The sequence below is a fragment of the Leptodactylus fuscus genome, chromosome 7 (genome assembly GCF_031893055.1).
Source record: "Leptodactylus fuscus isolate aLepFus1 chromosome 7, aLepFus1.hap2, whole genome shotgun sequence".
NCBI classification, from domain to species: Eukaryota; Metazoa; Chordata; class Amphibia; order Anura; family Leptodactylidae; genus Leptodactylus; species Leptodactylus fuscus.
The window spans coordinates 104,658,077-104,683,552 of record NC_134271.1 but is presented as its reverse complement, the minus strand read 5'-3'; the positions used below and the strand labels follow the sequence as shown (position 1 = coordinate 104,683,552).

The 25,476-nt window shown below is 44.5% G+C and overlaps 1 protein-coding gene across 1 annotated transcript in view; it reads left to right on the top strand.

Moving 5' to 3' along the window:
• The window catches only part of MTHFD1 (methylenetetrahydrofolate dehydrogenase, cyclohydrolase and formyltetrahydrofolate synthetase 1), a 47,224-nt gene extending 22,776 nt beyond the window's left edge, over positions 1-24,448 (top strand). Inside the window, exons 16-28 of the mRNA XM_075282648.1 lie at positions 2,210-2,312; positions 13,123-13,199; positions 13,725-13,865; positions 13,945-14,013; positions 14,108-14,219; positions 14,305-14,444; positions 15,467-15,508; positions 19,658-19,758; positions 20,180-20,357; positions 20,451-20,558; positions 21,865-22,017; positions 23,334-23,438; positions 24,299-24,448. Coding sequence (XP_075138749.1) covers positions 2,210-2,312; positions 13,123-13,199; positions 13,725-13,865; positions 13,945-14,013; positions 14,108-14,219; positions 14,305-14,444; positions 15,467-15,508; positions 19,658-19,758; positions 20,180-20,357; positions 20,451-20,558; positions 21,865-22,017; positions 23,334-23,423 — 1,314 coding nt within the window. The 3' untranslated portion in view covers positions 23,424-23,438; positions 24,299-24,448. The remainder of the gene's footprint in view (positions 1-2,209; positions 2,313-13,122; positions 13,200-13,724; positions 13,866-13,944; positions 14,014-14,107; positions 14,220-14,304; positions 14,445-15,466; positions 15,509-19,657; positions 19,759-20,179; positions 20,358-20,450; positions 20,559-21,864; positions 22,018-23,333; positions 23,439-24,298) is intronic.
• Positions 24,449-25,476: the final 1,028 nt, after the last annotated feature.

Here is a 25,476-nt window from a genome sequence, read left to right as displayed (position 1 = left end):
CTTTAGTGGAACCCTGGAAGAGACCCGTTGATCAGACGGACCAGATCGGGAGGACACCGGAGCATTGGGGGCAGGCGAGATGAATATTTTATTTTATTTGTTTTAATTTTTTTCACTGCCCCTAACTGATTCAAAGGTTAAAGGGGTCGTCCATTTTTCCTGTACGTCTTTAAATCTTGGTGTCACTAAGGTGATATGGAGTAGGCTCAGGAATTGAGGTGGGTGGTAGCTGTATTGCATAGCAGGAACCCATTGCTAACAGCCACAATCAATGCCAAGTGACATACAGCACACAGAGGCCTTGCCCCCCGAGAAACTACAGTGTTACCTTCCACTTGACCAATAGACTCTAATTCACATGAATACTAAAAGGGCTTATTTCCTTGGAATGGCTGAACAGATTTGAGGTACGTCATTGGGCTTTTAAGACCTGGTGACAGGTGATCTTTAACATTGGCAAAAATAACACTTTTTTTTTTAAAATGGCACAAACAGGGCTCCTCCTGCAGGCACCTAACCCGTAATAATGTTCTGGGGGAGTACTGTGCTGAAATTTATTTTACAAGACCAAACCTTTTATTTTCCATGTAGTTACACGCACTGCAATGGCTCGGCGACCAACCTGCGTAGACAAATGATGTCCTATTTTGGAAATGTCTCCATAGCAACATCAGAACACTTATTTCACCCGTATATGGATATTTCCTAGTGTTTCATTTAAAATATCAGTAACTGCAATGACTAACCGTTGTAGATGAATATATAATAAAATCTGGCATAATATGGAAATCTAGGTGTTTTTAGCTCTAGTGGTTTGGGATTTTTCCACTTTCTAACCTAATAATTCTGTCTTCTACATAAAATACATTAGACGGAAGAATCTAGTGCTATTCCTGTCTTTTATATACATCCATCTTCTTATCTAGTTGGAATTTGGAAAATCCCAAATTGTAGACAATACAGATCCAGCTATGTACAGATCCCTAACATACCCCATTATAGTCAGTGGGGTCCCTAAGGATCCATTGTTGTCAGTCATTAGACAAATACATCTTAATGGCTAAGAGAATGCAGATGTGAACCCAGCCTTGAATGTGTATTGGCCGAACAGTTTGATTTCAAAGGGACCTCTCAACCATCTAAAGTGTATGGCGGCAGACATTGGTAGAGATAGGAATTGTGCAGTGGAATTTTTAATGCCCCATCTTTTTGTTTTCAAGGTGACAAGCTGCTTTGCTCAGTAAAGTAGATCATGTATGTGTATGGTGGAGTCAGGAGAGAGAACTTTTGGAGTTAGAAATGTCCCTTGAAAATAAACTGAATATAATGTGGGTGTCTCCCCCCCCTTCCCCTCCACACTGCTGGGACTTCAAGAAATTGGGGACATAAAAAAGACACTATATTTCCCTGCAGCACCACCACTGGAGAAACCAAGAATTACACAGTGCTCAATTAAATCAGTAGGTTGTCTGTGTAATACAGGAGAAGTCAGATCCTCCAGGGAGAGAGACACTTTATAACCGCTTTCCACTCTGGCCAAGATATTAGGATCCTGAACAGGGGATGTTCCTATTAACTCCCTAAAAGTGCATATGAAATGGGCTTTCTAATCTAATAGTGTTAAATGTGCAGTTTGGTGACAGATTTTCTCTGACGTCCATCTGGTCCCATCTGCTTCTGATTTCTCCACGGTCAGAAACTTTACTGTGTTATCAAGGTCTCTGGATACTGAATCCTTTATATCTTCTTACTAAATTACACCCTCCTTAATGGTATAGAGAACATTTGTGGTCTTAAAATAACCTGTAATTATTCAGCAGCAGAGGAGAAATGAGAAAATCTGTCCATTTCCTGCAGTATTTTCACAGTAGGTTAGGTTTACGTATTGGTAACACAGTAAGAGGGACTGCACTGGATTTCTTTAGTGCACATTTTCTAGGGTTGTGCTTGATATTGCTATTAGGGCTGAGCTGCAATACCACACATGCCCTGTGGACAGGAGTGGCGCTGTTTCAAAAGGAAACTTGTTTTACTAATATAGCACAATGCCTTGAAGGAATTGGATTTTTTTCATGGAACAAGGCTGTTACTGTGTACAACAAATCCTATCATCACCTTTAGTGAAACAGAATGTACTGATGTGGTTTAATGGGTAATCTAATAGAGAAAACTGAATTATTTGACTTCTGCTGTATCTTCATTTGCGCAGAGACTGGGCATCGAGAAAACAGACCCCACAGCTTTGACAGAAGAAGAAATTACCAAATTTGTAAGACTTGATATCGACCCAGACTCTATAACTTGGCAGCGAGGTACGTGGGTGCAATTCAATATAGGGCATCACTATATAACTGCAACTATATTAATGTTGGAGAATACTTTATGGAAGATGATTTCATGGGTCGCTTGACTCTTTCACAGCCAGGAGGTTTTAGAGACACACACACACACACACACACACACACACACACACACACACACACACACACACACACACACACACACACATAAATGTTCTGAAATTAAACATTTGTCACATTGTAAAAGTGCCACCTAGTACTTGTCACTCACGGCACCTTCATGCAATATTTCAATACTTTGAGTATGATTTTATTTTTTTTTGTAATTCAGGTGTTATTTGTGCAAGTTGAACTGTAGCAATTTTCAGAAATCAGCAAAGAATAAAAGTTTGTGTACCCTGCTAAAACAATATAGTGCCATACTCGACTCCATTTACTGTCCTGTCATTATGTATGGGACAATGAGCAGCAACTAAATACTGAGATATTGTTCTTGTTCATCTGAAGAGTGAGGGTATAGAAACTTGCAAGAGAATATTATGGTCTTTGATGCTAAATATGTGAAAACTAGAACTCTCACCATGGTCATGCCAATAATAATGGTGCTGCAGCATCCTAGTGTAATATTTTGGGGGACGTTCACACTCGCTCGTGTGTCCGACTGCTGGGTTATGCCCTGGTGAAACTGGACAGGGGACGGCTTGCCGGCAGTCAGCTTTAAAGAGGACCTTTCACCACCTGGGGCACATGCGGTTTTGTATACCGTTAGAAAGCCGACAGTGCGCTGAATTCAGCACCTATTGTGCTGTACTGTGAGAGCATTGAGGAACGCCCCCCCCCCCCCCCCCAGTACTTATCTATGGACTAATACTAATAGGGGTGGGTGTTCCTCACCGCTCTCACAGTACAGCGCCCTGAAACGCCCTGCTGACGGTGAAGAGCTACGATACTGGCACCGATAGCTCTTCACCGGGGTACAGAGCGTGAAAGCCGATAGTGCGCTGAATTCAGCGCACTGTCTGATTTCTAACGGTATATAAAACCACATGTGCCCCAGGTGGTGAAAGGTCATGTTTAAAGCCCATTTATTTGAATGGGTTTTTAAAGGTAACCACCGGTGTCCGTATGCATCCTATCCACGGGGAAGCTGTGTTTTGTTTTTGTTTGCTTGCTTTGTTTTTTAGCCAGACACAAAGTCGGACATACAGGACTTTGTGTCTGGCCAAAAAACAAACAAAAATACGGTTTCCCCGCAGAGAGGCTGCATACGGACACCGGTGGTTACCTTTAAAATCCATTGAAATAAATGGACTTTAAAGCTGACTGCTGGGGAAGCCGTCCTCTGTCCAGTTTTGCCTGGGCTGAGGACGGAAACCCAGCCGTATGACACAGGGAGGACACAGGCGCAAGTGTGAATGCTCCCTTAGATGTAAAATGTACTTCCAACTTCTGGGCCCTCCAGCGTCATGGGAAGTAAAGCTTGCAGCATCATGGGAGTTGTAGTTTTGTATCAGCTGGATGACAATCACTGGTAGAATTATTGTAAAGTAGAGTGCTACATCACTGTGTACATGAATGCCTCCTTTCACTTATGGGAAGCAGAGGACACTGATATACAAAGTAAGCTTAAGGCTAAATTCACACGTGGAGCGATAAGGCAGATTTTGGCACCGAGAGTGACGCCTGGAGCCAAAACACTCTGTGGTCAAAACCCACCTGCCGGCTTCCGACAGTCACAGCTTCCCCCTCCGGAGCCTGGCGGTCTACATAGAACAACATTGTGAGGGGGCGGATTATGCCCTTAAAGTTATCCATTTCCATGATGTTTCTAAAAATCTCTTGAATTGACTTGTCAGCAGGATGGTTTCCCTTCAGTCTGATTTTGGTGCTGTTATTTTTGTGTAAAGAAATGATTCTAAAAACAACATTTTGGGTTAATTTTATACCATTCAAGATTTTGGATTTTCCGTGTCACTCAGTAATGCACATGGGGCATGGAATGAGAGGTTAGCCGTGACGCGGGGTGAATGGCTGCTGCCAGTCGGTGATTAGATTCAGTGTGAAATGACTGGGGTGGTAAGCAGATGGCCGCTTTGCCGTTTTATTTTACCCTGTGATTTGGATTTCTGTCACTGCGACTATAAATAGCAATAGCAGGAGGTTTCTCAAAATTTGCAATAAGCAGAAAATTTGTCATATAAAAAAAAATTATAAGGTCAGATCAGAAGTTATGGAGGGCTTCAGTACTGTATAGTAAAGAATCTGGGATTAGCAAGCAATGGATTTACCTAAACTAGCAGGAGGCTATTGCATGCCAAATTACAGGGATTCCTCTGACCCACCAGGTACTAGATTATTGTAATTTTGCTGTATATTGTTGGACATATTTGCTGAAATGAGACAATTCTACTATGAGGTGTACAAGATGGCATAATGTCAGTTTTCATATCTACAGGTCTAGCTATATATTTAGAGGGAGTGCAGTGCTAAGACTGTTCACATACGGGCCTCATTCACACAACAGATTTTCACGGCCTTGCGCTGGCCATTGTTTTAATGGTCGTCATATGACCTCATAAACTTCATTGGATCTATTCACACAACCATTTCTTTAATGGCCTTTGTGACCTGATCTGAGAAAAATTCGAACTAGCCATTTGAAAGGCCGAATTCATGGATTCTCCAATACATTCTATGTCTGAGGATTCTGTGAAATCGGAATGCCCTCAGGTGTGCACTTGACCGTGAAAAAGTCCTTTTTTCACAACCAAGTGCATTGACCTCCCTGTGAACACAGCTTTAAACTTGTGAAGTCGCTCTTAACTGGAGCCCAGTGCTGCCAATAACGTAGCCTGTTTCAGGGGCATGACCGCAATTGCCTATATCATTGGCTGACATAATGGTGTTCTGTTATCATGCTCTACATGGACCTTCAAGTCCATATTCATATTGCTGTGTTGTTTGTCACAGGCCTAACAATCGTGAAAAATACACGTCAGTCCATTTAAAGGGAGTCTAACAACTCCACCAAGACCTGGCACCACCATGTTACAGAGCACATTGCAGTGATAAACAACATAAGTTTTATAGACTTAAATAAAACAACTATGAAGTACTTGAGCATCGGGGGGGCGTGGCTAGCCGCGTGTGAGAGCGGACGCATCTTCCAGAGCTCTCCGTGTCTCCGCTCTCCATCTGACCTCACCGGCACCATCCTGCTTTATTTTCTCCTGGGCTGCCCTGAGGCTCTCCCCAAGCCTCCGTCTGCTGTTTTTGGGCGCCATCCGTCCGCTCTTGCGTGGCCCCGGGCGGTTGATTGTTCTGCGGCCTACTGCTTTGCCTGAGTCCGGCCGCCATCTTGGCCTCGCGGCCTACCCGGTTCCGTGCACCCTGCTCTAGGAATTGACCGCATCCACTTACCTGCCTGCCGTCCGTTCTCTCCTCCTCTCGGTGGTGATCCCCTGGTGCTCGCTGGTGTCCTCTGCCTGCCGGACTCTTCATCTGCTGTCTTCTCACCGCTGCGGCCGCCATCTTGGATCTGCGGCCTACGTCTGTGCTGGCTTCTCTGTCGGTGGCTGCATCCAGAAGACCTTGCCTGCTGTTCCACAGTGGTTCCTGGCTCAGTGTGGTCCTCCAGTGTCCATCTCCTGGTGTTCCTGACCCTCCTGGTACGTCTGTGGGGGCCTGCTGCTGCTTGTTAACTCAAGTCAAAGCTGCTGCTTGTTTATACTGGGCCCTTGCTCTGCCTGTTGCCTGGCCTTCCTGCACTGCTTGGATTACAGATATCTCCCCCCTCTGCTTTTTGGCTCTGGCGCTGTCTGCTGGGACATTCTAACACTGTGAGTACTCTCTGCTGGTTTTTTGGATTCTCTCACCCTCTCCAGAGACATTCCTAGTTGGGAACTCCTGCTGTTGTGACTTGCAGTGGAGTGAAGGGAGTGTTGAGCCCCTACTCCACCATCAGGGGGGGCTCCTCACCTTCCTCCACTTGCTGTGTGGTGTACGATCTGCGGTGTGTCCCCACAGACCTGACGCTTCTCTCATTGCTCCTTTTGCACCCCCTGGGCGCCAGGTTTGATTATGGAACTGTTTGACCGCCTCATGTAAGGCCTGGTGATACTGCGAGTGTACCTTCATTACCTTCTATGGTCGCTTCCCGCTGTGATATGTCCAGAAGACGTCCTAACACCTCCACTGCTCCCTCCCGCACACCAGGCCGCCCTCTTGCTCACTCACCATCAATCTCTACCTTCTTGTCCCGACCTGGAACCTCGGCTACAGGGTCTGGCGCTGAAGACATGGCTCCTCCATCTCCTCCGCTGCGCCAGTCGCAGCCGCCTTCTTTAGTGTCTGCTACCCCCCCTGCACATGACATGCAATCCTCGGATTCTGCTCCCCCACCCTGCTCGGCAGCCCATATTGCCCCAGCGGACTTTCAATTACTTCGGGACCTTATTCAGGCTCTACCTACTAAACAAGACCTGGATGCTGTAGTTTCTCGAATGGAGCAGTCCCAAGCTCAGGCCCTGGGTGCTATCCAATCTGATGTGTCTCAGCTTACCACTAGGGCTGATGCTACTGATCAAACACTGTCCTCTCTGGAACAACGCCTGTCTGCAGTGGAGAGCGCTCAGTCTCACTCTGAGACTCGTCTTCAACATATTGCTCTGCTCCTGGATGATCAAGAGAATCGGGGTCGCAGAAATAATATTCGCCTGCGCGGAGTACCTGAAAAAGGCCCTCAGGATGATTTGTTCAACCGAGTTAATACCATTTTCAATATGGCGACTCAACGCCCGCTGGATGCTACCTTCGTGATGGACCGTGTGCATAGAGTCCAGCGGTCTGGCTCGATTGACCCTGCTAATCCTAGAGACGTTCTGTGCAGATTACATTACTTCACGGACAAGGAACTCATCCTGAAGTGTGCTTGGGATATGGGATCTGTGCCTTTTGAAAACGCCTCTGTCAAGCTCTATCCTGACATCTCATCTTGCACGCTGGCTATGCGCCGTGCTCTTCAACCGGTGTTGACTCTAATCAAGGACAGTGGAGGTTCCTATAGATGGGGTCATCCCTTTCATTTGATTGTACGTTCTGGCTCCTCTTCCATTGTGGTCCGTTCCCCGGCGGATTTGCCTGATTTGTTTGCCTCCTTGGATGTACGCCCTGTCTCAGTCCCGAACTGGCTTGCTCTGGACTCCTCCCGCCCTACTGTATCCAGACGTAGCCGCGGCTCCAGGCGTTCTTCTTCAACTGCCTCCGGAGAGAGACTTCAGAGCAACCTATCTCCACGACGTCTTCCAATGATGGATCCGCCTGGGCCCCCGCTCCATCAACCGGATCTTTCGACTTCACTTCCCATCGAAGCATGAGCCCTCATGCTACTGATCTCTGCCCTACCCACAGGACAGTGTTATTGTCCTATTGTGTTGAGTGATCTTGGACTTGTTTTGCAGTTGGTGTTTATTTTGTTTGTGATTGCTCTGTTCCTTTTGATCCTGTTCCTGATGGGCTTTCTAGATGGCCCTTGGTGTTGCTTATGTCATGTTTTTTTTTAAATGTTGTCTCGTAGACCTTAGATTCATTTTGTAGCCCTGTGCTCCCTATTCCTTTGTATTTCATTGGGAGTGGGGGGCGTGGGGTTCTCCTTACCAGGTACACTCGTGGTGCTTACGGGCCCACTTCCCCCCCATCTTTTCCTAATTCCCTACTCCTTCCTGTTTCTTGTTGTGCCCCTTGTTTATTCGTTTAGGGGTAGTTAGACTTGTTCTACTCTTCTCCCCCGCCCCCTTCTTCTACCCTACCTTTACTGCTCCTCTCCCTCTATCCCCCCTCCCCCCCCTTTTTTTTTTTTTTTTTCTTTTTTTTTTTTCTCTTTCCTTTCCCCCTTCCTCTCTCTCTCCTCCCCCCCCCCTTCCCCTCTTCTTAGGCTGTGAGCGGTGAGGGCCTGTCTTCCACCATGCCTCCACTTACTCACCTCTCCTCCATCACAGTAGGCTCCCTCAATGTGAGAGGCCTTCACAGCCCGGAAAAACGCTCCGTGCTCTTCAATCTGCTCAAAGGTAAGCGCCTTCATGTTGTGTTTTTGCAGGAAACTCACCATTGCTCTCACAAACCGTACAAGTTGACTAATGCTTGGTTCCCCCATTCCTATCACAGCTCTTCTCCTGACCCGAAATCCAGAGGGACTAGTATTTTGATTTCTCGCTCCCTGCCTTGGGAACATTTGGAGACTCGCACTGATTCCGAGGGCAGACTTGTTATGGTCAAAGGTCGTATCTCCTCCCAGCTTTTTACTTTTGTTTCTTTGTATTTGCCTAATTCGGGACAGGGTCGTGCCCTCAGTTCTTACTTAGGACTGTTGGACGGCTTCGCAGAGGGCTTCCTGGTAGCGGGGGGTGATCTTAATCTGGTCCTAGACCCTTCATTGGATTCCTCCACTGGTGTCTCTTCTCATCCCTATTCGCTTCTTCGAGGGGTTAAGAGGGATCTTCACTCCCACCAACTTGTGGACTCCTGGAGGTTACTCCACCCCTTGGATAGGGATTACTCCTATTTCTCCCCGGTCCATCACCGATACTCTCGTATTGATTACCTCTTTGTCCGTCACCAACATCTCCATTCTTTGCTAGCTGCGGAAGTTGACAACATTACCTTCTCCGACCATGCTTTGGTTACTTTGTCTGTTTCCTTATCCTCTCCTATTCCCTTCCAACGTCAGTGGAAACTGAACGCGTCACTTCTAGACGACGTATCCATTCTGGCAGACGTCAAGACCCGATTGGAGGAATACTTTGAGAGGGAGGAGACGTTGGGGGTTGCTCCCCCAGTGGTGTGGGAGGCTCATAAATGTTTTGTCCGGGGTATCCTGCTGCAACATGGTTCCCGCTTGAATAAGGCGCGCCGAGCTTGCATTGAGTCTCTGCTGCAGCGGATCCGCTCGTTGGAACTTCTTCATAAACGCCAAATCACTCCTGATGTTTATTCTCAGCTTGCCAGCGCCCGGGAAGAACTCCGTACGCTTGTCACTGATAAGGCGAAGGGTACTCTAGCTAAATGCAGACGTCATTTCTACGAGTTCGGAAATGAGAGCGGGCGTTCCCTGGCTAGAGCTCTTCGGGTTCAGCGATCCTCCACCTATGTTCCGTGCCTCCGTTCCACCCAGGGTACTCAGTTGCACTTGCCCCTCGACATTGCGTCTGCTTTTCGGGACTACTATGCCTCTTTGTACTCTGTAGACTCTGGTCCCTCTCCTCTCCCTGAGATGGTGTTCCGTGATCGTATTCGTTCTTATCTCTCCTCCTCGGGTCTCCCATCGCTGTCCCTGGAGGACTTGGCCACCTTGGAATCTCCTATTGTTGAAGAGATTTCTTCAGCTATCTCCAGTATGGCAACGGGTAAGGCCCCAGGCCCAGACGGCCTTACCTTGGTATATTATAAGAAACTTGGCCCTGAACTCCGCCCCAGACTGTTGAGAGTTTTCAATTCCCTTACTACTGGTTCGACCCTTTGTCGTGACTCCCTGTGTGCACACATAGCGGTTATCCCCAAACCAGGAAAGGACCCTTTCGTATGCCCTAGCTACCGTCCCATTTCGCTAATCAATGTTGACCTCAAAATCCTTGCCAAGATCCTGGCGATCCGATTATCACCCCTGCTGGGTGCCATTATCCACCCAGATCAAGCTGGATTTCTACCCGGCCATGAGGCTCGAGACAATACTACCAAAGCTATCAACCTCATGTATGGGGCTAAACGATCGGGTAATCCTCTCATGCTTCTTTCGACGGACGCTGAGAAAGCCTTTGACAGGGTTAACTGGCGGTTCATGGAAGAGACCCTGTTACACATTGGTCTTCGAGATCGCATGATGAGTTGGATTATGGCCCTATATTCTCTACCCTCGGCGATGGTCAGAGTGAATGGGTTGTTGTCCCAGCCCTTTCCTGTCCAAAATGGTACCAGGCAAGGATGCCCCCTTTCGCCTCTCATTTTCGTCTTGACTCTTGAGCCTTTCCTCCGCCACGTTCGAGCTGATCCGAACATCTCTGGTGCTGCTCATTCTTCCTGCTTATATAAAGTGGCGGCGTATGCAGATGACTTGTTATTTTTTCTCTCCTCCCCTCATGTTTCTCTTCCAGCTCTGATGTCTGCCTTTCAGGTTTACTCAACCCTCTCGAACTTTAAAATCAACTTTTCAAAGTCTGAAGCTCTTAATGTGACCCTTTCCTCTTTAGCGGCCACTTCCTTGAGTCAATCCTTCCCCTTTCATTGGGTCCCCACTTTTCTTAAATATTTGGGGGTCTATCTTACTCCGGACCCGAAAGATCTTTTTCGCTGCAACTTCCCCCCCCATTACTGGCGTCTATTAGGGCTGATTGTACTCGCTGGTCCACGGGTGCCTTTACCTGGTTCGGGAGGTGCGCCATCTTTAAGATGAACGTTCTTCCTCGTCTTCTCTACTTGATGCAGACGCTTCCCGTTCACATCCCTCTATCCTTTCTTAGGGCCCTCACTTCCATCCAACTGAAGTTCATCTGGTCGGGCAGACCCGCCCGAGTGAGCAAAGCTTTTCTCTTTCGCCCTAAGAGTTGTGGTGGTTTATCGCTTCCGGACCTGAAGTCCTATTACTTGGCTACCCACTTGACTCGTGTCGTGGACTGGTGTAGGCATGCTGTTTCTAAACCTTGGGTCTACATCGAACAGGCATTCTCCCTGATCCCTCTGCAGGTCGCCCCGTGGTTGGATTCCTCCTCATTAACATCTCTTTTTTTCCCATCCTACCATTGGCCCCACGCTTCGGGTTTGCTCCAGAGGCCTGGTTCGCTCCACTTTCTTCCCTAAAAACTCTGCTTTTTTTCCAGTACTAGGCAATCCTGCTTTTCCACCTGGAATGTTTGACCGAGTCTTTCGTAATTGGTGCCGCCATGGAATTTTCTGTGCTTGTCACTTCCGAGACGAGGGGGGATGGAATACACTTCCGAGCTCTCAGGCCCCTCCTGAACTGCCACCTTTGGATGCTTGGCGCGAGATGCAACTTCGTCATTTTTTACATTCTCTTCCTGCTCCTACAGAGTTCCGTGTCGAACCCACTCCCTTGGAGAAGATTTGTGTTGGCGCTGACCCCCTTCGCCACTCCCTCTCACTCACTTACCAAATCCTGGTAGAACCTCCGGAGGACTTGGTTCCGCCATTCTTAATGAAGTGGGAATCTGATCTGTCTCTTTCCCTCTCTCGGGAACAGCGTAGGCGTATTTTTCGCCTTTCTCATACTGCTTCCATCAGCTCTCGCTACCAGGAGGCCAGCTATAAAATCTTATCCCGATGGTATAGGGTCCCTACGAGACTCCATGCTATGTTTCCTCAGGTCTCTCCGCTATGTTGGCGCTGTGGTGAGGAGGCCGGCACCATGTTACACGTTTTTTGGTCCTGTCCTGCCCTGTCGTCCTTCTGGGAAGGGGTCAAGCGGATTACCCTCCAGCTTACTGAAACTTCTCACCATTTGGGCCCTGCTCTGTTCCTCCTTAATCATTGTGAGTCTTCCATAAAAGTCTTTAAGCGTTCCCTGCTCAGATTCCTAATCCTCGCAGCCCGGGCTTGCATCCCACTTTTTTGGAAGCGAGTTGATCCTCCTCCTCTTTCCCTCTGGATTTCGAAGGTCAACGAGATAATGCGCATGGAAGATCTCACGTCTTTCCTGCATGGCACGACTGAGGCATACACCAGAACCTGGTTCTATTGGTTCGTGTTTCAGCGGTCTGCTGAGTACCGGACGCTTCTGGGCTCTGACCCCTCTGATTGATACTCTTGTTGTCCGTCTCAGGTATCTGGCTGCTGGTCGCACCCGAGACCTTTCCTCTGGCTGTGATGTAGATGACCTGACAATGGAGGTGCTCTTTCTGGTATCCTGACTGCTCACACTCATCCTTACCCTGTCTCCCCCGTTGTTAAGTTCCTTCTTCCGTCCGTCTCTTCCCCCCCCCCCCCTTTTTCTTTCTTTCCCACCCCTTCCCCTTCCTCTCCTCTTTTCCCCCCCTCGCTTCCTTGTCGCTTTTCGACTCCCTTATCCTGGTTCTTCCGGGTCTTCCTGAAAGCTTCTTATTGTTTTTCCTATGTTGTTTTTCTTTTTCTGTGCTTCGATATTGTGTTGCACTATATGCTTTTCTGCTCACAGGGCATGTGTTCGCCCGGTAGCTTGTAATTGTCTTTTCTTTTCTCCGTGTAAAAATTATCAATAAAAAATTTTTGAGTTTAAAAAAAAAAAAAAAAAAGTACTTGAGCATCAAGAGCAATGCTCTCAGCACCAAAGGCCCACCCCTGTGCACCGAATGCCTCATTTGCATATAACTTCAATGATTTTCTCCAAATCTACATAAGCTTCATACCTCTGTTATGTATGTGAATTATCACTGTAATGTGCCCTGTGACATAGTGGTGACAGCTAAATACACCTGGGGGAGGTGGCAGACTCCCTTTGAAGCCTTAGTTACATGATTGTGAATAACAGCCATGTGACTGCTGTCTTAAAACCCATTAATATCTGAGAGTCTATTCACATGTCTATTTTTATGTTCGTCAAAATGGACAAACAGTGTCAGGATTTTTTATGAGTATGAAAAATGGTCAGTCAAAAAAAAATGGACATGTGAATAGATCGAAGATAGGCAAGAGTTTTAAAAGGGTCGTACAACTAGTGTGTGAATCAGGTCTAACATTGAGTAAGCAGTACATTTTACCAAGATCACTTAGTGACACTATTAATGACCATGTATTGGAATTCTCATACTTAAACATTTTCTTCATTTTTTGTTTTTTCTAGTAATGGACACAAATGATCGATTTCTTCGTAAGATAACCATTGGCCAGTCTCCAACAGAGAAGGGGTTCACCAGGACGGTAATATATCATTAGTAAAGTCTTAGAATTAACAAGACTGGACAGTAACCTGTATGTAAATGTACAAAAGCTTGGACATTTAGGCTCGGGAACTATTGTTACGTGGCAGACACAAAACTGACTAAGGGCAAAATCTGTATGAAGTTTGTATGCACTCCCGTGTCTTTGTGGGCTCCCCTTAACATTCTGTTTCCTCATGAATTTCCTAGTTTAGACGGCACAATCCATACATGATGATAAGCTTATGTGATATCAGGGGTGTAACTTGAGGTGGTGCAGTCGCACCAGGGCCCAGCAGTCTTAGGTGGCCATAAGCACTGGCATCAGTATTGAGATTGCAGCTTCCATCTGGCCCATAAATCAAGGAGCCCCACAGATTAGCCTAACCACACTAAGGCTGATTAAAATCCTTAGCACCCGTAACCATCACTATCAAGAATGTGGTAGAAGGTCCCGGACAAAAGATTACATCAGGGCCCACTTTATTTACGCCACTGTGTGATGCCGTTTTTCTGTGTGAGGCAGGCCCAGTTCGACATCTCTGTTGCAAGTGAAATCATGGCTGTCTTGGCACTCACCGATGGTCTGGATGATATGAGGATACGGCTTGGTAAAATGGTTGTGGCTTCCAGCAAACAAGGGGCTCCTGTCACCACAGACGACTTGGTAAGATATTTGGGAGGAGAAGGGGTATCGGTACAATTTTTTATGCTAAACCATTGACTTATAAATCCCCTCTTCTCAGGGAATAAGTGGTGCTTTGGCCGTCCTGATGAAAGATGCTATAAAACCTAATCTGATGCAGACATTGGAGGTAAGTACTGCTAGATAATATAGTCTGACGCCAGTTCTTTGGGGCTAGAGCTCTTATAAATCAGGTTTTGTTTTGTTTTTTTTCTATTTGATAGGGAAATCCAGTGTTTGTTCATGCTGGACCTTTTGCCAACATTGCACATGGCAACTCTTCTATTCTGGCAGACAAAATTGCACTAAAGTTGGTTGGAGCAGAAGGTTTTGTTGGTAATTATCCAATTTTTTTTAAATTTGGCAAGTGATCTGCTTATTTAGAGCTCATAACCCCCGCTTATGTTGCATTGTCTTGCAGTGACTGAGGCCGGCTTTGGAGCAGATATTGGAATGGAAAAGTTTTTCAATATCAAATGCAGATATTCTGGTTTGCGCCCTCATGTGGTAGTTCTGGTAGCTACAGTGCGGGCACTAAAGATGCATGGGGGAGGCCCAACGGTGAGTGCTAGATTTCCAGTAAAAGGTTTATTGCTCCATAAACAGTGTGTGCACTTTTACAAGCATTTGTCTTAGGGGCATCTTTGCAACTGTTCTTGATTCAGTAAAACGGAAACACATTGGAGGTGATTTATCATCTGTGGAGTTTTTTGCATGTGCCTTTTTTTGCCTTGTCATTCCATTTAGCTAATTTACTTAAAAGCTGCAATTGTGTCCTAAATTTTGCACATCATTTACCTCATGAAATTTGTGATTCCACTGCTGAGATAGATAGATAGATATGTGTATGTATGTATTGTACCTTTTGTACAAAAGCAAAAAGATGTGCCTTGTTTAAAAAGCCTTCAAAATATGTGCAGGCATGTGATAAATCTTGTGCACGAAGCATACAACTTAAAAATGAGGAGATTTAGATGAAAATGCTGTAAGTGCAGGAGGCTTGATAAATGCCCCCCCATTGTGTTTCTTTGATTACATACACATAACTTGGGGTGTAATCTGATCCTACAGTCGTGTGGTCCTCCATTGCAACTCTAGTAAATCATTAGAGGATGACACAAATTTGTAGTCTGTAACCATGGAGATTCATAGGCTTTCAAAACTGTATACCTAAAACGGGGAAAGTTTTTATCAAGAATTATTGCATGGTTGCACTGGGGCAATAAAAAAAAAAATGTGATGGCAAATGTGTATATATTCTTTAGTAGAGAAAGTGATGGTGTATTGCCAGAATACTAACCAGTTCTGTGGTCGTGATAAAGTCTTGCCACATTGGTACTCTCTCTTCAGTATCAGTATAGGGCCCTGAGGCCAGATGCCCACTGATACAATCTTATGGCACATCCTAGTGAATATGCCATAGCACTTTAAGATGGGAATACCCATATATTAGACTCTTACACATGACACAAATCCGCTAACCATCGGGAGAACATTTGTTATTGGAGCTTGAGAGTAAGTATACCATCAGCTACTAAATATACTTGTTATTCAAAGAAGCTTGTATTTTTTTTCCCTGCCAGGTTACCGCTGGAGTTCCTTTGCCGAAGGAGTATACAGAAGAGGTGAGCCTATAAGTGGCTGTTTTTTTCTATTGCTGCCCTATAAATAGACCAGCGAGAGATTTAATCATTTGCTCACACTCCCTACTGAAACGCTCCCCTGCTGCTGTTTTGTTTGCTCTGAAACAAGAGCTTTATTCACATCAATTTTCTGTGCCTGAGTCAAGTACTAATCATTCCGCTGTAAGCCTCGCTTCTTTCTACTGATTCATCCTAATGTTCCCCATCACCACAACCAGGGAGCCGAGCAATGACAACCTTGCCAGGGCCATTTCAATCTGCTAATTATTAAATTGTAATACAATGCATCCTACAGACTGCACCCTCCTACAACCTCGACATCATGGACATGTCACCTTTGTGTATGAGGGGGAAGCCATACATCACAATTGATGTGTGATGCTAACCGCATACGGTTTTACCACGAAAAATTACAGATTTGGACTATGCACCTTTGTATTTGGATAACCTGTTAAAAATTAGTTCTAGTCTTGTACTGACATTGAATTACAGTATCCGCCAGAGTTTTATTTACAATTTTTCTGGTACCTAAGCTTAGTTCTCCCACTATCCTTTTTAGTATCAGTTGTCTTGGAATGTTTATTTTTAATCCAGGTACTGTTTAGTAATCTTAAAGACGACCTTTCACTTCCTGGGGCACATGCCGTTTTATATACCGCTAGAATGCCTCCCTCCCCTCCTGATAGTACTTGTCCATAGAGGAGTACTGGGGAGAGGGCGTTCCTCACCGCTCAGCGTCATCACTAGGCGGTAAGGAACACTCCCCCCTCTCACAGTATAGCGCAATAAACGCTGCTGTGAGGAAGGGCGTTCCTGACTGACTGTCAGAAACGCCCTTCTGACGGTGAAGAGCTACGGTACCGGCACTGATGGCTCTTCACTGGGGCACAGAGCGCACAGTCGGCTTTCTAGCGGTATATTAGACCGTATGTGCCCCAGGAGATGAAAGGTCCTCTTTAAAGAGAATCCACCATCTCGTGAGCATATTCAGTGGCCACCACTGTATTACAGAGCAGATTACAGTAATAATAAAAATAATACATTTCATTTATATAGCACCAACCTATTCTGCAGCATTTTCGGGTCTGTATTCGCATTGTGAAGGCTAGACTGGTGTATGAGTGTGCACGCAGGGCGGCGGCATCTCGCCGCTTGGCTTGCATATGTGACCCCGGAGCGGAATAACAGCATCGCTTCTGCCGCTGCTGGCTTCATGCAGGGCAGAAGCATAGCGATGTTGCTGGCTTCACCTGTGCCGGCGTCTAACTGTCCCCGGCATCCGCCTCTCTATTACAGCGGATGCTGGGGACTGTTAGACGCCGGCACAGGTGAAGCCAGCAACATCGCTATGCTTCTGCCCTGCATGAAGCCAGCAGCGGCAGAAGCGATGCTGTTATTCCGCTCCTCCGCCCCCCGCCCCGGAATAGCAGCATCGCTTCTGCCGCTGCTTGCTTCATGCAGGGCAGAAGCATAGCGATGTTGCTGGCTTCACCTGTGCCGGCGTCTAACCCTGTATTGGCGGCCCCTTCCGCCAAAGGGTAAACTACCCCCCCCCCCCTCCAGGCTCGCTCTCGTGCACTTAGCCCCTCCTCCCTCCCCCTGAGAGCAGGCAGACACATCACTTGACTCAGGAGCAGCTAGGTCAGGGCTGTGGCCACAAAAAAATGAATAAAGTAAGATAGTGGCCAAACAAAGCAGTTTTGCTGAAGCAATGTATTTAGGAAAAGTCTTACATTCACATTAACAAGCATTATAGATAGGATCCTTGTGACGGGACAACCCCTTTAATGAACAGACAAAATGATACATTACAATGCAATAAATCAATTTCCACAATAGGAGTGAGGGCCCTGCTTTTGTAGATCTGGTAAAAGTGACACTCTAGGATCTTCAGCAGGCTCGTCCTTGCTAGTTGGGAGAGCTGGCAGCTTGCTGTTACGAGGGAGCTTACTTTTTCTCATAGGAATGAATTGACCAGCATTGATTGGCCAGTCTACAGCATTCGGCCAGTCAACGCTGGTTCTGCCGGAGGCTCATCTGTGAGGAGGTGGAGTCTAATTCGGACCACAATGGAGACTGCTGTGGTCCGATCTTAGACTCCGCCTCCTCACAGACGAGCCTCTGGCAGAACCAGCGTTGATTGGATGAATGCTGTACACTGGCCAATCAATGCTGGTCAATTCATTCCTATGAGAAAGAGTCAGCTCCCTCATAACAGCAAGCTGCCAGCTGTCCCACTAGCAAGGATGAGCCTGCTGCAAAACCAGCGTTGATTTGCTGAATGCTATACACTGTATACACTGGTGTTCACTGGTTCTGAATCGAATATTTACTGCGAATAGCTAGTAGTATTCGATCGAGTACGGATATTTTGAATACTATAGTATTCAATCGAATACCTACCCGATCGAATACTACTCACTCATCTCTATTCAGGATCATTTAGTTCTCTGTGTGGAGTGATCTTTGCTTAGCCCGATGTTGATTATACAGCCTGACTGCGGTTGGGAGGAAGGACTTCCGATAGCGTTCCTTCTCACACTTGGGATGAAGCAGTTGATCACTGACAGTACTGCCCAGTGCTGTCACGGTCTCATACATGGGATGGGAGTTGTTCTCCAGCATGGAGCTCACCACAGACAGTATCCTTCTGTCACCCACCACCTCCCCAGGACAGAGCTGACCCTTCTAACCAGCCTATCAAGTCTATTTCTGATAATGGTGGAAGCTAAATATGCTTGGCGAAGGTCACAGACTCACTCTAAGAAGTAAAGATGAACTGAACCAAGTGCAGAGCTGCAGATGAATATATTATGAGTATTGCCAACCTGGGCTTTGTCTGTCAACAAACTATTGACCGTTTCCAGTGGAAACTAGCCAGAAATTTAAAGGCAGCTTTTTGTAGCACTACTTAACATAAAACTGTGCCTTTCATACCTGGCAATGTGGCAGTAGTTAGGCACAATGCCATATGAGAAGAAGCCATATGAAAATGGCATTTAAAGCGCTGTCATATATTCATTACCTCCCACACAGACAGTTAAATACATGTTTGTTCTCTGACGCTTCCTTGACAATTTTCTCATTGCTGTCCTTCACTGACAACTGCCTGTGATAGCAGAGCGACCTTGTAATAAGCAGAAATTAATCTGTTCTGCATATGTAAGAGACTGAGGCATTTTCTGTTTTTATATTCCAATGGTGATTGTTGAAGATTATACGGTTTTGCAGCACCTGGAAAACTTGGCGCCTACCCTTCACGCTGCTGTGCGATGAAATCTGCCGCTGCTGGATCGAAATGATTAAGTGTATTATGCAGCATCGGTGATGTCACCAGGTCCGAGGACCACTGGCTGTAAACAATGTATATTAGGAAGGTGCCTAATGATTAGACAGTAGAAGTCCTTTATTCCCCTCTCCAATAATGCAGAAAATCTAATAATCATTTTTAACCCAGTAATGCAAAGTAATGAGGCTGGCCATAAAACCAGATGGAGACATAAACAGATTAATTTGATAGGATTTTTATTGTAAAATGACTTCTGGTAAGGTCTTGCTCTAAGTATATTTCATATACATCTACGTATGACCATCTAATAATCCAGGGCATATGTTAATGTAGCAGCGTAAAGAATTTTAGAATTATCACTCCTTGTAAAGTAACCCTTGCATCTAGGTTCAGACATTGACCTAAGGCAAACAGTGTCACCCTTCCATTCAATTTACATGTGGACATATTGCTTCTCCTGGTGTGGAACATCTCTATCATCTTTTTGAGATTTCCACAGATTAAAAAAGGAACTTAGGTTCTTTTCCAAAAACTGCTCCACTCATGAGAATGACTGACTGGTATCCAGTATTGAAGCTCATGTTGAATCAAGTGATTGGGCTGAGCTGCAATTCCGCACACAGCCTGTGGTCAGAAGTGGCACTGCGGACAACCCTTCATATTACCTAAACATTGGAACATATACTGTATAAATATGCGTTTTATCACCCAAATAATAGGGGCTTCTGTGACCTAGCTGTAAAATAGTTGCTGATGGATTTCCTAGGAACGCTTTCTCTAATTGATTGTAAAATATTATTATTACTGTGCTTATACACCAATTCTGTTTTATTATCTCTCAGAACTTGGAGCTGCTGGAAAAAGGCTGCAGTAATCTCAATAAACAGATCCATAATGCCACCATGTTTGGCGTACCTGTGGTCGTTGCTGTCAACGCTTTCAAGTAAGGACTGTTGGTTTGATCCTGCTTGTCATATCAAGGTTGGGCTTTGTTTAGCTTAGTCATTATAGGGAATTGCTCCTGAGAATGTCGGGAAATATCTGTTTTTTTGTTTGGAAATTTGCCATTAGTAGATCATTACCTCTGCAGCCTCAAGTACAGGAGGCAAAATACCAAATGAATGGCTGGCTGTGAAATATATCAAGTGACCCGGTCTACTAGAACGAGAGCTGCTGTATTTTATCAGCTGTCCACTCTGGTATAAAGAGCCCCTAAGTGGAGTGTATGGCCCTCTATGACATCTATATTCCGTAATAGTTCACTTAGAACTATGTATTAGACTACAAGATGTTTTCTTTGTTCTTTGTAATGAATAACGTGTGGATAGGATTCTAATTACCGTATATTGCACTTTTGCCTCTAGAACTGACACTCAAGCGGAGCTGGAACTGGTTTGCCGCCTGGCTAAGGAAGCGGGGGCTTTTGATGCCGTGAAATGCACTCACTGGGCAGAAGGTGGTAAAGGAGCGGTAGATCTCGCCCGGGCTGTACAGACTGCATCTCAGGCTCCTAGTGACTTTAGATTCCTGTATGATGTGGAGGTATTACACAGGCCTCATCGCAACATATGGTGTCCTTATTGCAGTGGATGAACTGGATGGATGGTTCACATTATGTTTCCTTTTTCTGCCTAGTTGCCAATTGCTGATAAGATCAGGATAATTGCTCAGAAGATATATGGGGCCGATGACATAGAACTGCTCCCGGAGGCTCAGAAAAAGGCTGAGCTGTACACTAAGCAGGTGAGTTAGTGCTGCGCTTTGTAGACAGATATTGGCCAGTAAAACACTGGCGAATTTTGAATTTATCATTGGAAAGAGTCTTTGAATAGAAGTGGTGACAAAAGTGAAGCCATTCACTAAGTTTACTACTGAAAATTATAAGAAAATTATCCGTCAAGAAGGAGTTCTGTGGTAAAAGCAGAGGCAGCAAGCCGAGTATGTCAATATATATTGAACTATAGGTTGTTTTTTGTTTTTTCAATAAATTATAGGAGATGATGGATTATTCCTATAATGCACATCTAAGCTACTGCAGACTTTTGAAGGGTAAATTTTCCCATACACATAACCAAATAGTTGGCCAAACCTGGGTGGCTGTCTTCTGTGTATGAAATCTCCCAACAGTGTCAGGGAAAGGACTGATCCATGACTATTCTCATTATGTCCAGTCCTTTGTTCTACCAGGAGATAAGTCATAGTCCAGGGCAAAAAACCATCTGCAAGGAGTTTGTATGCTCTCCCCATGTTTGCATGGATATCCATCCCATATTCCAAAAAGACATACTGATAGGGGAAAAAAATGTACATTTTGAGCCCTATGTGGGGCTCACAATCTACATTTAAAATATATATATATATATATATATATATATATATATATATATATATATATATATATATTGATCTGATAATGGCCAACCCCTTTAAGGCACACTGCAGCTGCTGAAGAACCTCTTTTTAAAAAGATAAACATTCGAGAATCTGCTTATCTCTAATTTAGCAACGTGTTCTGCCATCAGAATGTGATACTTATATGTATATTAATTAGTCATGTCACTGATGTACATTACATTATCTTTATGGTAATTGTTCCCCATCAGTTTTGAACATGATAAGCTTGTACAGCTGCTTGATAATCCCTAATGTTCTGCACAGGGCGCTGTTTATGGCAGCCTGTATTCAGTATGGACTGAAAAAAATGGCTTCTGTTTCCCTGTAGTATCAGTAGGTCTCTCTACAATAAGTTATAGGCTAGCACACCCCGTTAAATCAGCGGCCAAGCTTGTCATCTATCATGAATGTTAAGCAGTTACCCAATGATGTGTCTTCGGTAATAACAATTAACTCGGATAATTACATAATTAGCTGAAAGCAACACTAGAGCGAGATAAAGTACTGAGTCATTGGTCACATCATTTACCCTTTACAGCGTCTTCTTCAGCGGATCTGCTGTTTCCAGGACAACTCAATTGAGACTGACCACATCATTTCCTATTCTTCTTATGTATGATTAGATTTACGAGAATTTATTTTGCTCCTCATATAGGGCTTTGCAAATCTGCCAATCTGCATGGCCAAGACCCACCTGTCCTTGTCTCATAACCCAGAGCTGAAAGGTGCACCAAAAGGCTTTGTCCTACCTATCCGGGACATAAGAGCTAGTGTTGGGGCTGGGTTCTTGTACCCATTGGTTGGAACGGTAAGAAACTATTTTTGTATATAAAACATTTATGTATATGTGTGTATATATGTAAATGTATATGTTTGGAATGGCCCTTTAAGACTTTTCCTTGCATTTTTTTAATCATCCAATATACATTTAACCCATAAAATCTGTGGTTCTTTTCATACAGTAAAGAAGATAGAGTTTATGTAAAATAAAATCAGCGATAATTTTTTGATGTATAATATTCACACAGTGGTATGGTCTGCCATCTAAGGCCAGAGAGGAAATCAGGAAAGTGCACACTGTAAAGTGTGATTCACACATAAGTGGGATGAGATCACTGCATGAAGGATTTGCTTCTCCAATTAATTACTTTTATGTCCTCAGTCTTGCTTGGAGAGTCCTTTCGATATGTCTCTTGCTTGACTTTTAGCCAGATGTTTAAATAGCTCATAACGCTTAGCACTGTAAAACTGGGCTGTGCCTGGTACTGCATCTTATAGAGCCACCGTTCACATATATAGGGCAGAGCTGCAGTAGCAGACATACAGTGTAGCAATGGACAAGGGTCGCATTAACCCTGGACAACTTCTTTAGGCTAAGGCCCCACATAGTGGGCCGCAGCAAAAAAATCTCTGTGGGAAAGACCGCGGTGGAAACGCATCACGGTTTTTCCCGCAGCGCTTTTCACACAAAGTCCGCTGAGGTTTCCTCTGCAGACTTTCTGCTTCAATTATATACCCATAGGGAAACTGCTGGCGTTTCCATAGGTATAATTCACATGCTATGATTTCCAAAGCCACAACAGTTTCTGCTGCATGTCTTTTTGTACAATGTGTGTGTGGATGGCGTATATGCCATGTGGGGACCTGGCCTTAAACACAACCAAACTAAAAATCAGAGGGGTTTGATATTCGATTGAATAGTCGAATATTGAGCGGCTATTCGAAACGAATAATGAATATCGAATATTTTACTGTTCGCTCATCTCTAATTGTAATATATGTCTGCCTATATATCACTCTCTGTTCCAGAAGAGAAGTAATTTATCCTAGCGCTGCCTGCAGAACAGAGGACTACCTTTATTCCCCAGGTGGCGCTAGTCAAGTAGCAGTCAGGAATATGACATCCCTGTTGTTTTTGTCCTATGACATGGATAGAATTTGTCTACTAGATGCTGAATAGGAAATTGCTCACAGTACAATGTCCTGATTCCCTATTACGGTATACTACATAAAAATTCAGAGCTTTATCTTAAAGGAGACTTCATACTGAGTGAGAAACATAATGGTGGTCTTTGTGTTTTATATGACTAATGATCATATTAATAAATCACTTATTTCCCGTAGATGAGCACAATGCCTGGCCTCCCAACCAGACCCTGTTTCTATGACATCGATCTGGATCCTTTAACAGAACAAGTGAATGGATTGTTCTAAATTCACACATTACAGGTATCGCCTATTATATTTTCCAGTGTTTCACCAGATTCTCATGGTTAAAGAGCTTTTCAATGAGCAGGTCCAGAATAACACGGAGGAATTACAGTATTTTTCTTGCCACAACTAAAGACATATATATTTTAGGATACATGTGGCTTCCAGTTGGATTCTAATGTACTGTTGCACCCATACTATAAATGGTTTTGTTTTTTTTTGTTTTTACATGTATGGTATCCAACACTGTACCAGGTTTAATAGACTGGCACAGAATTGTCAGGGGGCCTGAATTGATGGGGGTCAGGTTTCAGCCCTGACTCCAGCAGTTAGGCCCTCATGCTCAACCTCAGAATAGCCATACAGCAGTTCACCACCTGTCCAATTTGCTTGCCTTATACATGAAAAAAGGAAAAACATTATAACTACCGAGTTAGCCTTTAGTCCAGCCAAGTGCATATCTTGAAATTTCTAGTCCGCAATGTACAATTTGTAGTAATTCCCCCACCAACCATGTGCTATTTCTAATACAGATGACGATTTATTTACCCTTTTAGGGGCTTTCACATGGAATAAAGTAAGGTGGCGCTGATTCTGCCTCACGGCAGAATCAGTGCTGATAAAAAGACTCCCATTAACTTCAATGGGTTCCGTTTTCCACGCGAAACACATTGAAATCAATGGGAGGCTTTTTAACAGCGCTGATTCATGGCAGAATCAGCGCCACTTTACTCTGTGTGAATGACCCCTTAGGAACCAGAGAAGGGTTCATCTGCAATGTATGTGATGCCTATAGCATTCTTCCAGTGTGCATCATATTATAGAATGAATTTCTTTGTATGCTGGAGCTGCAAATAAGTTTTTTATTCTCTTCACAGGTTGTAATGCTGGATAATCTTCGTTGGCGCCATGGAGGAGTTGCAATTGAAATTCTGCTGCTTGAGAGTCTTTTTACTTAGTCATTTTTATTAAAGTTGTTTTAAGTGTATGTTTCCCCTTGGGCATTTCCAATCTGTCAAGAAAAAAATATTACATGGTTTTACATAAGTTTCTTGTGGTTGTGTTTTTTTCTGTTTGCGTTTCTATGTATTTGGTATTTTGCTTGCAACTACAAGGGCATATTAGCTCATTTTTTTAATGATCCTTCCCAGTACCATATCTGAATCTTCAGGTTATAATTGACTTCAATCCACCAACACACCATCTGCCATTGGGAACATGAAAGGACTATCCCTAGTTTAGCGAGTAAAGCAGCGCATTCACTGTACAATGAAAAGTTATTCAGTTTGCTAATACGGTAATCTTTGGGTATCAATTCCTCATGGCATCTCTATGGTTGTCGGTGAATAGGAAGCGTTATAGTTTACTTTCAGAGGAGGATCAGTCCTACTCGCATAATGGTAGATTTATATGCAGCAGATTTGATGCACAAATTTCGGAAACTGTTCTACTCATCTAAATGAGATTTCTAGAAAACTGTGTTCTTGCCATCAAAACAACCCTGACCTGAAACAAATCTGCAGTGTGTAAAAGTAATGTAATGATTACAGCTTGTTACCTGTGTACCCCCATATATAAAAAGTCCAGCACTGGTGGGATTATAATGTAACATAACCAGGATAGATTTTCTTCCTCTGCAAGTGAACAATAAAGGTTCTGACAGCAAGCAAGGTTTTGTAAAGTATGAGGCAATAAAACACTACAAGAAGTAGATTGACTAAAGCTGGGCCCCACAATGTGAAAACGCTGCATCCTACAGTACCTGCAAAGTGGATGAGATTTTGGCTAATCCCATTCACACATTGCAGTAAAAAAAAAAAATCACAGCATGTCCATAACTACGTATGGAAACTGCTGGCGTTTTCTGTATAGGTATAATGGGGCAGAAAGTCCTCAGATGAAAGCTGGGGTTTTATACATCGTATCTTTTGGATGTGACGGATCTGTACTAGTACTAGGATCTGTTCAATGATCTACTGTATATACTCGAGTATAAGCCGAATTTTTCAGCACAGATTTTGTGCTGAAAAAGCCCCCCTCAGCTTACACTCGAGTT